Below are 15,324 nucleotides of genomic sequence, written 5' to 3' on the forward strand. Positions count from 1 at the left end.
ACACTGTGATTCAAGTCGAGTCTGTGTTGACTAGTAGCTGATGACATCATATATTTTTCTACAGTACAATACTATAATTCAAAATAAATATCCCAGGAGGATGGACTGCTTTGCAATAAGCTATTTAAAAAAAATGGACAGCTCACACACTGAATTTTTGCAGAACATAAACATTAGGACACAAAGAGCATCAACGTGGGCTCACTCGCTGTGATGGTATTTCCAGACAGAGAGAAAAAAAAAAAACACGGACATCTTTGTGTGCAATGGAATAATTCCTCTCTCTCATTCCACTTTGAAAGTATGGCCCGAAGAATCGTTCAAAATCCTGCTTGAGTCTGGATTTTCTCCCCTTTAACTGGTTCTCCTTCATTTATTAACGATGCACTTTTAGAAATAGAAGACAATTTAAATCAATTAAGGTCACTGACTAATTTTATTCAGCGGACTCATCTGTTGCTACAAGTTGCTCCTCCTCAAGCCAAAAACATGTGATTGGTATCTAGTTGACATCACATGTTCTATGTCTTTGTTGACCAGTTTGTAAAAAAATGTAATTGTTTTTGGACTAAATGTACATACATGTACTTTTTAATTTGAATTAGTTTGAGGGCCTTTATTTTTCCCTTTCATATTTTTATGAACTCAGACAACATGGTTCTTTGGACTGCAGATTCTTGTGACTAAAAGTTGACAACGGGTTTTTGGGCGACAGATTCTTGTGACTGACAGGAAGCAGGCTAACGATGGAAACGTTGGCTGCAAAACTTAGTAATTTTTCTTGGAAATAAATCAAAAGATTGACTTACACTTAGATAATGGATAGAGACTTCTATAGACTGTTTTCCAAAAATAGATAAACAATTGGGATGTTTAAGTCACATTTTCTGTCCATATATTGCATATTGCACCTTTTTTATTGTATAAATTCTACCCCGAAACAGTCTGGTTTTGCCCTGTGTGGTCGCTTTTCCATAACCAGATTTGCATATGTACCTGGGAATGAAAGAATTAAGCTTGTTTTCGCGAGCATCGCACACTTCGCCGCGTCCATCAATGTGAATGAGTGTGAGCCCCGTCTTTCAACATCCACACTTCCTCACTGCACGATGTCAGGGCAAGGAACACACAGGTTGCTACAGAAAGAGGAGACAAAAATGGGGATATATTGAAAGCCGGAACTGGCTCTCATTCATTTCAGTGGATACGGCAACGAGCACACCGCTTGCGTTAATTTTTACCACAAGCTTCACTATTTGATCCGATGTCGCCACATTGTGCAACTGTGATTCATATTTTGAATCTTGACGTGTGTAGTGCAGGCTCAAACAGTTAAAAGTTGATCCCGGAAGCCAAGCCAGGCCAAGCAAGGATGGGGCAGAACAAGTTCCGGAACTTGTAATGCAAAAATAACCGTACTCAACCCTTAAAATGTATGGAAGCCAGACTCAAATCTTAGTTGTGGATGATTCTTAACAGTCAACTGATTAGAATCTGATTGTGTGAATTGAATTGTGTTGTGAAAGAATCTGAACTGTTCTTTTTCCTTTGCTGTGCTGTATTTTAAATACGCTACCATGTCTACACGTCTGTGGTCTTCCGGAGCTTTGAAGTCTACAATTTACTGTACCTTTCATGAAATTGCATACACAAAAGTAGAGCGCAAACCTTCACCTAGGCTACCAAAGCCTTGAGACTAATCCACATCTGACTCCTGTGATTGAGAAAATATCCTTTTACATAGCCTGCTCAATTTAACCGCCCTTCGTCCAGTGCCATTCTACTGTTTAAACAGCACAGACACTGAATGAGACAACGTCACTGTGACAATATTCCACCTTTTGGAGGTACTATAAAAGCCGTACCAACACCTGTGTAAACGGTGGAATCAAGTTTCATCAAAGGGCAGCAATATCCAACCTTTGATATACAAAGGAAAGGCCCTGTTATAACTTTGATCCCACTACAGTGGTACCTCTACTTACAAACGTCTCTTCATACGAAATTTTCAAGTTACGAAATGCCTCAACAGGAAAATATTGCCTCTTGTTACGAAATAAATTTCAGGATACAAACGGTAAAAATACAGTATGGGCGGCTAGTCGCATCTCCAGAGTTTCCTGAACGCAACATACTCATAGCTGCTCTGCCATTGGCTATTACCTAGCATCTTCCTGGCATCCCATTGGCTAAGAGGGACCTCTACCGTATGTGTGCAGATAGACAGGTAGATAGATAGATATGTCTATGCAACATCCTCGTCAATCGCCCCTCGGGTCAAGAGGTGTTCCAATAGTTTTATGTGAATTAGAAACGAGGACAAGAAACAAAGGAGAAAATTGTTTTTTTTGTCCATAAAAACAAAGCAAGAGATAATAGAAAAGTATGAAATAGGGATGCGTTCTGAGAGAGAACATGAACCAAAGAGGACAAAAAGCGATGAGGACAGCAATTAAAAGGTAAACAACTATCATTTTCATTCTTTACTCTATTCTTTGTTTTTTACATTATGCGCAACTCTCATTTATTGTGCAATAATCTAATTGTAACATGTATTTGTTACATGTTTTGATGCATTTTTATGCTTTATAAAACATTTATGTCTGAATATTGGGGGGTTTGGAACGGATTAGGGCATTTACATGGAAAACGTGGCTCTACTTACAAAATTTTCTACTTAAAGTGGAAGTCAACGCAAACATTTTTTTTCAATAATATGTTCTATGAAAGCCCACTAGTTGAAACAGGGCATTCTGATAAATATTGCGTTTGTGGAATAAGTGTTAATCCACTTGTTTTTAACCATCTCTGGGGGCAGCCATTTTGTCTTTTGTCGGCTGAAAATGATATCATAACTGCTCACAAGGACCAATCATGGCTCAGATTCAGAAAACAGGTCAGCCCCGATTGGTCATTGTGAGGAGTTGTGATGTCATTTTCAGTCGACAGAGGACAAAATGGCCGCCCCCAGAGATGGCTAAAAACGAGTGCATTTTGCTGCTTAATTTATATTCCACAAACGCAAAATTAATCAGAATGCCGTGTTTCAACTAGTGGGCCTGCTGGGAACATATTCTTGAAAGAAATGTGTTTGGGTTGACTTCCGCTTTAAGAAATTTCTTCCAGAACCGTAAGTAAGTAGAGATACCACTGTATTTTTCTTTTATGTTTCTAAAAGAGGTTGTTTATGACGTGATGGACCATATGTTCTTCCAGCCATTCATTTTATGTTCTTTGACAGTCTTATAGATGGTTGTAGAAAAGCTCATATTTGGTGGGTCACTTTTTGCCTGAATGAAGCGAATGATACGTTTTAGTCTAACTGGCCAAGCCTAAACTTCTCTTAACCCTTGTGTGTGTGGTGTTCGGGTCTGTGGGACCCACGTTCAGTTTTTATCAAAAGAAAAATGACCCATGGCATATCTGAAACCTTCCCCTCATGGTGATAACACACTGTGAAGGGATTTTTTTTTTCAATATTTTATTTTTAAAAAAGGAGTGGCACACTAATTCATAAATGTGATCCAACAAAGGTAAAGGGCAAATATTATCAATGTTTGCTGTTCAGATGACTTGCAATTGGGATGTAGTAAACATCTGTTGAGTATTTTAACAGATCATTATTTGATTGTGTTGTTTTGAAAACCCAAAACTCTAGCGGGTCCATCGGACCCATCAACACTGGCTGAGTAACAAAAATACGAACACCATACGAGGGTTAAAACGTAATGCAAATACATAGTGTAATATTCCAAACTACAATCATTCAGTATTTTTTTTAATTTATTCTGAATAATATGCTAACTTTAACCAAACAACAGACATAACCGTGTCTAACCTACACAAAAATACACAATGGCATGTTTGAGTCCCAAACAAATCCAAAAAAGTCACATTTACATAGTGAGAGATGACAGTGATAAAATATACTGAAATACGTTCCCAATACAAATACACAAAGCGGTGTACAAACACGAGGGGCGAATAGATTACTTACAGGATATCTTATTCAAATCCCCCTTTTGTATCCAAATCCCTTTATTAGAACTCAAAATCTTCTATACTGAGAAGCTGCCTTAAAACATTTTTCAAACTAGGGCTGTTGAAAAAAAGGAAAATTAAACATGAACAAGTAACACCAAAGCATGTAACAAAGAAGAAAGATGACTGGATTGTAAACAAGTGGAGTGGGAGAGCAAACGGAGGTTGGGCATGCGTCAAAGAACGACAGGGAAAGACTGCTGAAAGGGAGGGAGCGAGGCGGAGACAGCCCTCCCAAACACATTACCATGAAGGAGTCATAACAAATAGTGAGTAGCAGTGTAGTTGAAGACAGTTGAGTTACGGCTTGCGGCGGAATAACGGCGACGTTGCCACATTAGCCAGTCAAAAGGTCTCTGAAATATTGGACCCAGGCTCATAGAAACATCTCATCTGTTTGTCATCAAGCATTGAGATCACAGTGAGTATTGTTTGTCCTCTTTTTTTTCTCTGGTTGGGAAGGAGTTGCTCTGTGTCTGGTACTTATGTTGTGTTGTTTACATCATTCTTTATATTTCTCATTTTACCGCCTGGCACAGGCATTACTTTAGAAGATTATCATTTTGTGATTCCCTTTAAGGTTAAGCCCAAAAGGTTTTTATTTTGTCAAGAGTAAACCATACAGACTTTGAGGTAGGAAAAATATGTATTGTATGCATATAATTAGTGCATTACAGATAGGAATATTTTTTTTTCTGAACTTTATGGAAACTTTTGCGTTCTAGTTTCTCCATAGATATGAGCAATATTGCAACGTCTCTACTTGCGTTTTAAGTTACTCAGCAGAAAACTGATGCTACTTTAGGTCTTTTATATACATTCCAGAGGCATGCTGTAATTGGTTTCATCTGGCTTTTGTGTGCATGTGAAGATCTAAATGACCATGTGCGTTAATTTACTCAGAGGCCATCAACTGTTGTAGATGATGGGACTATGAAGTATAGGGTTCTGCTGATGTGTTTGTAATGCTGTTAACTTGATTTCACACAACTTTTGTTAACGCCATCGAGAACCTACAATGGTCACTGAAATACTTGAAACTGACAAGAAATAGATAATGTACCGAACATTTGACAAATTAAAGTCTCGTATTGCTTTTTATGTTATAAAATAATAGCCCAATCTTGCGATTTCATCATCCTCTGAAGCATAACCAAACCTCTGCCATGTTTCACTGTTGGTGCACTGTTCTTTGTATGGTTCATTTCTGAATATGTAAACAGAGGGCTGAAATGACTCAGCTTTGACTTTTTTTTCCTCATCCGTCCAAAGGACAGAAATGACAAAAAGAAAAACAAACAAACACGTAATCGTCACACACTAAGTAAACCCTTGGATGCTTACTGAACTGAGGTCTTAGGGAGAATTAAAGTCCTAAGTTTAGGGATACTTGAGTATTTTATGTATGATTGCATGACTTTAATGGCATCTGACTTTAGAGGCTTCTGCTTGGCAAAGTAGCTTATTTGATGACTATTGGGAAACCTATAGGAATATGTGGATCAATAAACCAGCGTTGTTTTGTTTTTTCTTTGTGAATTGATTGTCGAACTTTATGCCTTTCAGGTATTCGCTTTGTTCTCAAACTTCTTTGAAATTGATGTCACATAGAATTGGATTTCAGACAAAAGAGGACCTAGTCCTGAATTATAAATCCGTGTCCTTGATAAAACAGAGTAATTTTGTTCAGGTCTGTCATTGAATTGTTCTTGGTGCAATATAGAGAGGTGTCAAAATTAATCGATCCAAGTTAATTGACAATGTATTCTGATAATCCATTAATCGTTTCGCACCATTATCTTAAAAGTGTCTGATTTCCCCTGTCAAAAGTAAATATCTGATTTCTGTTGTCCTTCATGAAAGCAGATTGATTTTTTGTGGTTAATCAAAATATGACATTTGCAAAAGTCTTTTATTTGGAGATCAATGATGCATTTTCCTTAGTAACCACCAGTAACTTGAGTGATAATCTATAGATCATGGGCGTCGTGCCAAAACATCATAAGACACATTTTGGTGAATTTCATATTTTTTCAAAAATGTATACCGGTACTATTGGTCAGTCCACACGCATGGGTGTTATTTTTGCACATTACCGACCAATCTAAAGTGTTGAAAATGGCTTGTTCTTTTTCATGATGTAATGCACATACATGGTTGAACAAACTTGCAATTTTTGGGGTCTCCTTAAAAGTGACAAATTTGGAGGTCCTAGTTTTTGGTTTTTAGGATATGGAAAAAAAAATAGTTTAATCACATCCCGCCTGCCGGCACACACAGTGACCATGAAATCAAAAGTAAAATCTAACATATTGTCGTTGTCCTGTGAAAAACCCGCATGTCCAATTTTGGTAATGTTTTAAATTTTCACATTAATGCGATGTCTGTAACACGGAAACACCATTCACGTAAAACTAAGAAAAATGAAAAAAACTCGACATAAGTGTTATTCGCAGGACAGCGGCTTTATGCATTGCTTTATGAGCGCACGTGTCGATACTAGTACAAGCAAGGTAACGAGCAAGAGCTGCGCCTTGTCTCCAATGTTGCTCTTTATATGATTTGTTGTGAGTGTGTGTTGTGAGTGAAGATTTTCTTTGATATCTTTGAAGATGACAGTCAAAGGGACAATGAACATTGGCCCAAGTGAATTGTAAGTCTGTGTGTGGAGCGACCGTGCGTGAGTTGTGGCCGATGGCAGCTCTGGAGAATGAAAGTGCATCCTGTTACTGCTCAAGGAATAAAGCGACTGAAGAGTCTCATCGACTGTGTCATCCTTTAACTGCATATAGTATGAGGCCTTTACAATACTTTAATAATAACAGACAAGGTTGAGGTTAGCATGTTGGCTTGGCCCTCGGCAAGCATTCCAGTTTCTCAAGTGGCCGCTTTGCAAAATTAATTGCCCATCCTTGGTTTAATCCATTATGCAATACAATACAACTTCATTTATATAGCGCATTTCACAACAGCTACAGCTGTAACAACGCACTTTACATACAACAAGAAAATTGAAAAAATAATCATTAAAGGAAGTCTTCAAATTACGACTATGATGTTTCAACTTTATGACGCCCGTGCCTCTTCCGCCATTTTGTCACCATACCATAGTGGCTACGTTTACATGCAGTCAATATTCGGTTTAAGGTCAAAATTACGATTTCGGAAACATTCTGAATAACCCGTTTACATGATTGAGCAGACAGTTACTCCGGCATTTCAATAACCCACTATGTACGGTGACCCACGGCGTCACGACTCAAACGAACATCATTTCCGCTTGTTACGTTCAACTGGCAATAAAACACTTGATATTCATGTCACTCACTACAGAAATGAAGCATCCGGTTTCCTCCTCGCTCCAAAAGTGTGCTTTTGTGCTGCGTTTCTGAGCTTGTTTACCTCTGCTTGTGTATTAGCAGTGGGTGGCGCGCCAAACAGCGCACCTCCGCATACAGGCACTTCCTGTACTACAAAGACCAGTATTGCGGCTGAGCATACTCAGATTATCTCGATCATATCTTCAAAGATCAGTGTCTTTGCCTATTTCGCCCTCCTCTCCTCCTTCTCCGTCCACCTCTCAGCAGTAATGCTAAGTACAGCATCTTATGCTTTTTATTTTGTAATTTTGTTTTTTTATACAAAGTATTTTGACGTAAATTTCGACTTTAACAGTGAATTCCGACATACGCGGAAATCCGTGTTACATCGCCAGTGTAGGAACAGAACTCGCTCGGAAATTGAGGATTTCCTGTATTTGTAATTATAGTAGGAATAACCTGTAATTGACATGTAGTTGAACCTGAAGCCCAGAAGTGTAGCTCTCAGTTTCAGAAACATTAGTGAGTACTGAGTACATCACTCCCTTTATGTGCAATATTGATTGTTTGGTTTTGTTTAAAGAATAAATGATACCAAATAACAATAATTGATTAATAAACAGTAAACTCAAATTAAATTTTTATCCAGTTGTTCGAGTAATCAAAAGAATAATCAATTCAAAAAATATTTGATAGCGACAGCTCTAGTCCAAGAAGCGCAAGACAGAAGCTTATTTGATGTCATTGTACCTTAGATTAACGCCCTTGGCAAGCATAATAAGTAGGGCTGTGCATCTCTCCAATAAAAGATGATCTGATACTTATCTCGATACATGGGCTGCAATACGATTCAAGGACGGTTTGATTTTTAGGTGGAACTATTTGGTTTGATTCAGTGGAATTATTTGATTTCATATGGTACGGCTCAATTCAGGAAGGTGTGATGCAATGACTTTATCGTTATCCATACTGTAAATCTGAATGGACTTGTCAGTACTGTCAATGCGGCTTTTCCTTCAAAGATATCTCTCCAATAAAAGATTATTCGATTCATATCTCAGTGTATTTCAAACTGGAACAATTCGGTTCAATTCAAGGCAGTTACATCTCTTAAATCAAAACCGATTTTCCGATTGAAATAGTTTTTTTTGTTTTATCCCTAATACCAAGTATTATATCTTTTTAATGGTGTTCAGTTATTCATGTAATTATTTTTTACGTCATTGTATTTGCGCTAATCTTGACCTTATGGTGGGTAAATTCTTGCATATTTTCAGTTTTTGATAATGGAAAAAATGTTTACATTTGTTTGTATCCAGATTGCAAATCAACATCACTTGCCATACTAAATATATTTGTCATTATACAGGTTTCTGGGACACTGAATTGAGCCACAAGAGGAAGGGATCCTTTTTATTTGGAACTTTAGCTTCTGACAGACTACATCCACGTGGCCAGCGACCACTTTCAGTCGCACCTACCCCAGGCCGCCCTCGACTTCAAACTCGCACCCCTTCAGAGCTTGAGTGTTGCCAGTCCAATGGGGCACTCTGTTTCATCAATCCTCTTTTCATTAAGGTTCATCAACCAGAGAGCAACCAGAGTCCTGAATTGAATTCTTCTGGTCTGAGTAAAACTCAAAGCCCAGAAAAAAGCACACTACACTTCAGGGGTGACGGGCCTGCAGGGTGTAACTCGATCAGTGACAGCCGACAGACAAATGAAAACAAATCTTATAGCCTTGGCAGCAACACAGAAGTACAAGCTCAAAAGAAGCAAAGTGGTGAAGACACTACGTCACGGTCTCCGCCAAATCGTCCACCCCCACCTCGCTTTGCAACACAGCAATTGGCCCTTCCTGTCCGGCAGCACAGTATGCCAGAGAAAATTTCCTGGATCAATGTCCCCAAGGAGAAAGTGGAAGAGAAGGAGCGGAGCAGTAGCCTCTTATCCCGTCTTGGTTCTTCACTTAGCATCAGCCCCTCATCTTCCCCTCCTAAGAGACTCAGCATTAGCTCCCCTATTTCCATCCCCAGGCCCTCTCTCCCCATCTCCTTATCCTCTCTGTCCTCATCGCCTCGAAGGGCCAAATCCTCACCATCTTCTTCCCTGGAGGATGCCCAGTGTCACTTGGCACTAGAGGACCAGACTATTGAAAAGGCCGTTCTTAAGGCCAAACTATCTCAGCAGAACAGCAGCAAAGCTTGCACCCAGCCCTGCAGCAGTCTTCCAGAATCTTCCCCAATGACTATAAGCAAACAAGCAGTGGTGCGAGCAGAAGGTGAAGGAGAAGCAGGAGACGAATGCAAGGGGGTTAGCCAGCGTCTGAGTGACATGAGCCTTTCTACAGATTCTTCAGACTCCCTGGATTTCTCACAGTCCTCAGCTTTCTTCCTCCCTCCTCTACATGACCCAAGTCCACCTACAGTGGCTGATTTCAACACACACCTCCCTCTTTCCCTGCCCTCGTCCCATCTTCTCTACTGTAGCATGGAGGAAGATGATGATGATGAGGAGGATGAAGATGAAGAGGAGCCTGACTTTGGTGTTGGCCTGGAGAGCGACCAGGACCAAGACCAGGACCTGACAATGATACCGCCTGGGCACAGGGTAAGACGTCGTCCAAGTGCCAGTGCTTTGGTCCTCCAGAAAGCACTGCGAGGTCATCTGCGCAAGATGAGTGGAGTTTTCAACTCACTGTTGACACCTGAAAAGAGAGCCATTCGCAGGGTGGTTGAATTGTCCAGAGATAAAGGCTCCTACTTCGGCTCCCTGGTGCAGGACTACCTGAGCTACATGGGTGAAGGGGCAGGCACCCCGACTTGGCAAAGCTTTGCCTCTGGACTGGAACTACTTCAGACTCTGCGTCAGTTTATCACACAAATGAAGAGTTACTTGCGACAAAGCTCAGAACTGGGTTTACCCATTGAGAGCCTCATACCTGAAGACCAAATAGGTAAGATTTTTCAAACCCTCTTGCCCTAACGTTTGAAAAATTTTGAAAAAATATAAATAATTTCCTGAGATTGAATGGCTGGACTGTGAAAAGACAAAAAGACAAGTAAATTCGTCAGTGGCAGTGAATGAGTTAAAGAGGTGATTGTTCAACATCCGCTCAATCGATTCATCGATTATTACCCCAATCTTCACAATCAAATTCTTACAGATGTAACAATTGACTGAAAATGGTTTTCCTACCACTTCACATAATTAGCTTCTGGCATGCTTGAAGTCATAACATTCTAAAGGCCCTAATACACCAAACCGACGTCGGAGGTCGTTAAGCGTCGTTGCGTCTTTAAGCGCCGTCTGGTTAGTGTAGTGGCCACAGTCGTAGTGTCGTAACCCGTCTGTAAGCGTCTTGGGGGCGTTTACGTTTGTTGAATCGGCGTCGCCAGTCGTGACATTTGGTCACGCCTTCGCTGCCTTAATCTTCTTACAAGAGTGAGGGTTGACAATGTAAGTATTTCACAATACAATGTCAAGAACGTGATGGTTTACTTCGCGAGGGAGTTCATCGTGAGCGAAGAATAGAGCCGAATGCATTGTTTACTTTGTTATAATCAGCCCCCGGCCAACATCTTTCCGGTTGGAGTTTTCTAACCATGAGAAATGGTGACTACCGCCGCAGATGGTATGGAAGGGTATTACATCTTATGCATGCGCAGAAGGTACTTTAGTGGTCGGCGTCGCTGTCTGTCGTTGCCGTGTGCTTTGCTCGCGTGACGTGCCGACAGCGCGCCCCCATGATGAAGAAACACACCATAATTTAATTGATTCAAAAGTTTCATTTTTAGATTCTGATCTGAATCTTGGATGAAAGCTACTGAAGGATTTGTCCAATATTGAATCAGGCTGGTAATTACTGACTCTAGATGGATGGCTTTGTATGAGCCAATATGTTAGCCATATGTTGATCAGACGGCAATTGCATTACACATTTATGGTCATCACACACAAAGAGCTAAATGTCCTTACACATAAGCAGTCATCTAACCATCAATAGTAAGGGAACAAAGAAAAAAACATATTTGTGTCTTGTGTAACACACACCAACAAGCCTGAACATAAGTGCACAAATACGAGGGATATCTGATAGGGGTAGGAGTAGCCAAGGATGTCTGCAGCCGGATGACCTGGTCCTTGAAGTGATAAACCAGAGATGGAGAAGATCAGAAGTTACCAACATTTTTTATTAGACTTGATGTCAGGACAACACTATATACTGTATGTGTGGGTCGCATCTTCGACAGCTCCCTTTTCTTACTTCACCTCCACATGTGTAGGTGTTCGCAAGGCAAGGAAAGAAGCCGAGATCTGACCTTGTCTGATTCCTGTATTTCAGAGATTGAAAGAAATAGATGAGCAAATTCAATCAATTTGTGTAAGTCTTTATTTACATTGGATGTCTTCTTGAAAAATAAAACAAACACGCATGGGAAAATAGTTGTTTTTGTTAACTAATGATTGAGCTTACATCCCAAGTGAGTGACCTGCTGAAATTTGCAACACTACTAAAGACATTTTTTGAAATGTGTTTATGCAATGGGCCTTCTGACTGATTTAATTGCCAGTTTACACGCGAATGACATACTTGGAAGTAGTGCTGTTTTGGTTCGTGGAATAGTTGCACAATATTTTGTTGTGATGAGACTTCACTAAAGCCCAGGTGGCCCAGATGAATCCAAGATGCAGTCTGCCAAGGCATGTAATGGTACACCACCTCCAGTCCTTTCATACAGACGCCCCAATCAGAGCGAGCGTTTGAAGCAAGGCCCCGCCTGTCTCTTTTGCAGTCTGAAGTAATCTGACTCTCACTTGGCATTTTTTGCTAGTGACTCTTTCTTTTCCTAACTGGTATTCCAGATGCTGTCCTAGATTTATTTACCATATACACGTTGAACAGCAGCAATGCTGTAAATGAAAAGATTTTTTGTTTGCCTTTGTTAATTTCCCAATTTAACTTCATATGTCACAACAGCAAAATCCATGCAAATGAATACAATCTGAAAAAAAATCAACATTTCACTTAAGCATAGAAGACAATTGTATGGTTAAACTGAATACCTTTGGTTGCTTCTGATTTGCTTTAATTCCATGGATCTCTTTGTGATGAGGATGAGTAGTGTGCTGAAATCTGAGGGAGGGTGTGGAAGTGTGTGGTTAGAATGGATCTCCTTGTTTTATACTCTTCCAATCTGAAACCCCATTTGTGGTGCCTTTTTCAACATTGTGGATTTTTTTTGAAAAATATCACTATTGTTTAGAACCAGATTGTATGTTTAGGATATGCAGTACGATATGAAAACAAACCCTCTCCTATATTTATTTTTCCTGCAGATACGCAGTGGATAAAATAGACAGAATAATCTACAGTAACACATTGTAAAACGGTCAGATTAATTGATACTTTCCATAGAACAGCGCCAATCTGAATGCACAGTTAGAGCATTCAGGTCTGGGACCTAAATCGCATCACACACTTTGAATGCTTTAGTTGCTAGCCAAATTGTTACTCTTGCTGTGACCAATATATGAATAATATAAAATTATAATATTCACAATCACACAATGCGGTTTCAAGTTTTGACACCAGAAGCATCATGCTACATATGACATCCAAGTAACCAGAGTCTGAGCTGGACCTTTTTTTTTTCTTTTTTTCTCCAGACTAATGTAGCTAGAGCATGAGGCACTTCCACATTCCATAGCATTACCGACTTTATTCCATGTGGAAACTCTGTACGCATCTGTTCTGTACACACCAAATATACTGCAGTTAAAAATCGTAAGATGAATACATTTACCGTTACACCCCTTACAGACAATCGAAAAGTTGCAGATTTATCCACCTTAGCTCTCTGATGCTGTGAATGTAGAGCACATTGCGATGGGAGAAATACATTGCCAAACACTGTAAGATTGCGAGCTCTTAGTATTCTACATAAGAATTAATGGACATACTGAATGTTGTAGTCATCTATGCAGATGCCAATCCTAGTAATAAAACTGTTCGCGTTAATGCATGAGTCTGGGTGTGCCCACAAAATGCCTCAAAAAGTATACTTACATTTTTTTATTGACAACAAGGCATTCCCAACAAAATTGCCTGCATTCGTCCTTGGTCAATAGTCTAATCATAAAAATGTGTCTGAAACACCTTTCTTTGTTTTGTTTGACCCAAGAGCAGGTAGAAAAGCTATATTGAGGTCGTGTCACATCAGCAGGAAGTAAGCAATCTCTGGATCAGGAGAGCTCTGACAGATCCCAGAAACGCCTCCCATCCTGATTACACTAGGCTATTTTTAACTCCAAAACACTGGCTGCTTGTTGACAGTTTCCAACTTCCAGAGTCAAACACAACTCTGAGATACCTGTTTACTTACTAACGTTTTTAAACATCAATCAATATATTCTCTGTAATACATTATGTATGAACAGATTTTTTCCAAGCTCAAGCGGTCACCACCACAGTCTTTATTGTATTGTATTTATTAATTGTAGAGGCAATTTGTATATCATTATTAATGTTTTAGTGTTTACAACTATCATACAACTACAAAGAGAAGTTAACCACTGTATAATGAAACAATTAACCAAAACTACTCACCCTTTGAAGAAGTCTGACAAACATGTAAAGGAGAGGGAAGGTCTGTTCAATTTTAATGTTTTACAGTTATTGCTAAAAATAATACTTTGGATATCTGTCGGTTGGCAAGCAGCAAATGAGCACATCTTGAGCTTTATGGTTACTTCACTAATGGTTACTTCACTAATATGCACTGATTAATAAATTTATGCTCTACAATATTGGTTGTAAAATGGAAACAGTGCACATTTTCAGCACAGTAAAATGTACCATTTGTTTCCAAGCTTCTCTCGTCATTTCGGTTCAGTTGTCAGCCTCTGTGCTTTTAGGAAAAAAAGCTATAGAAAGTCAAACTTGTGGAAAAATAAATGTTGAACATCACAAGATTTCATTTGACATTTGAGATAGACAGATATTTACTTGAGTAAAATCTTGGAATTAAGGTGGAAACAGTTTTTTAATGTATATTTCTATTCAAAGACTGTTCTAATAGCTTTCTTTCATCCTTGAATAAGATTATTTTTCTGTGAAATACAACTGTCGAACGATACACCAAAGATGTACAGCTAATATGGTATTTGAAATTGGCTTTGCATAGTGCGCATATTATTTGGGATTTCTCCAATGAGCCGTCGAGCAACTTTTTAAAGTAAAACTATGTAAAAATCCGTCTTTGCGCCAGTGATTCTCCTCTAAAAGTGAGCAGAGGTCAGCTGCCACAGGAAGTACATACAACTGAGTAAATTATTTTTTAGTGGGTTATCACATTCAAATGAATCCCCATAGTTAATGCTTTCATTTTGACAGCCCTAATTTAAATACAAATAACAACTGTCTCATTACTGCTGTTTATCTTAAAGCCCAAAGAGAATACAGAGGATGCTTACATCAAGTGGGAAGAGAGCATGTTTTATGCCAGTGTGGGCTTGTCCAACTGATAAATGCATCGAAGTCAGACTGTGACTTCTTTGTCTAATACAAAACATACTTGTATTTTCTATGGATGAGAATGATTTTCAGTATAATAGTAAATGCCATTTGAAAAAAAAAACAATAACCATTGTGCTGATGCTGTTAGATATACAAGCCGCTTTTTACCGGCAGCTGTTATTCAGTTTGTAGTCAAATGGGCAAGCGAGAATGTGCTGTTTGTGTAAGTCTTGCACAAGTGCACATCTATCTTCAGCTCTTTAGTTCCAGCTGAGCTGAGACAGCAACAGAAGGAATTAAAAATGTAAGAAGATGGAGGTGGAAATGAATGATTCATAGCGACAAGAATGGATCTGTTGGATTTATGTGATAGGATGATGAATAGTGCTGAATAAGAATTAGCCTTGCACATGCTGAGGTAGAAAAATAAAAACAACTGACTTG

At 39.2% G+C, this 15,324-nt stretch overlaps 1 protein-coding gene and 1 long non-coding RNA gene across 3 annotated transcripts in view; one reads left to right on the forward strand and one right to left on the reverse strand.

Moving 5' to 3' along the window:
* The window catches only part of LOC147139456 (uncharacterized), a 9,234-nt gene extending 4,989 nt beyond the window's left edge, over positions 1-4,245 (reverse strand). For both annotated transcript variants that reach the window (XR_015088581.1, XR_015088580.1), the window contains exons 1-2: positions 3,998-4,245; positions 997-1,136 (exon numbers count right to left, since the gene is read on the reverse strand). This is a non-coding gene — a long non-coding RNA (uncharacterized LOC147139456). The remainder of the gene's footprint in view (positions 1-996; positions 1,137-3,997) is intronic.
* Positions 1-15,324, forward strand: part of rin2a (Ras and Rab interactor 2a) — a 39,796-nt gene that overhangs the window by 15,428 nt on the left and 9,044 nt on the right. The window contains exon 8 of the mRNA XM_086044571.1: positions 8,731-10,317. Coding sequence (XP_085900697.1) covers positions 8,731-10,317 — 1,587 coding nt within the window. The remainder of the gene's footprint in view (positions 1-8,730; positions 10,318-15,324) is intronic.

This window comes from Filicampus tigris, chromosome 11, assembly GCF_054856515.1.
Source record: "Filicampus tigris isolate MCC_2025a chromosome 11, RoL_Ftig_1.0, whole genome shotgun sequence".
In the NCBI taxonomy this organism is placed as follows: domain Eukaryota; kingdom Metazoa; phylum Chordata; class Actinopteri; order Syngnathiformes; family Syngnathidae; genus Filicampus; species Filicampus tigris.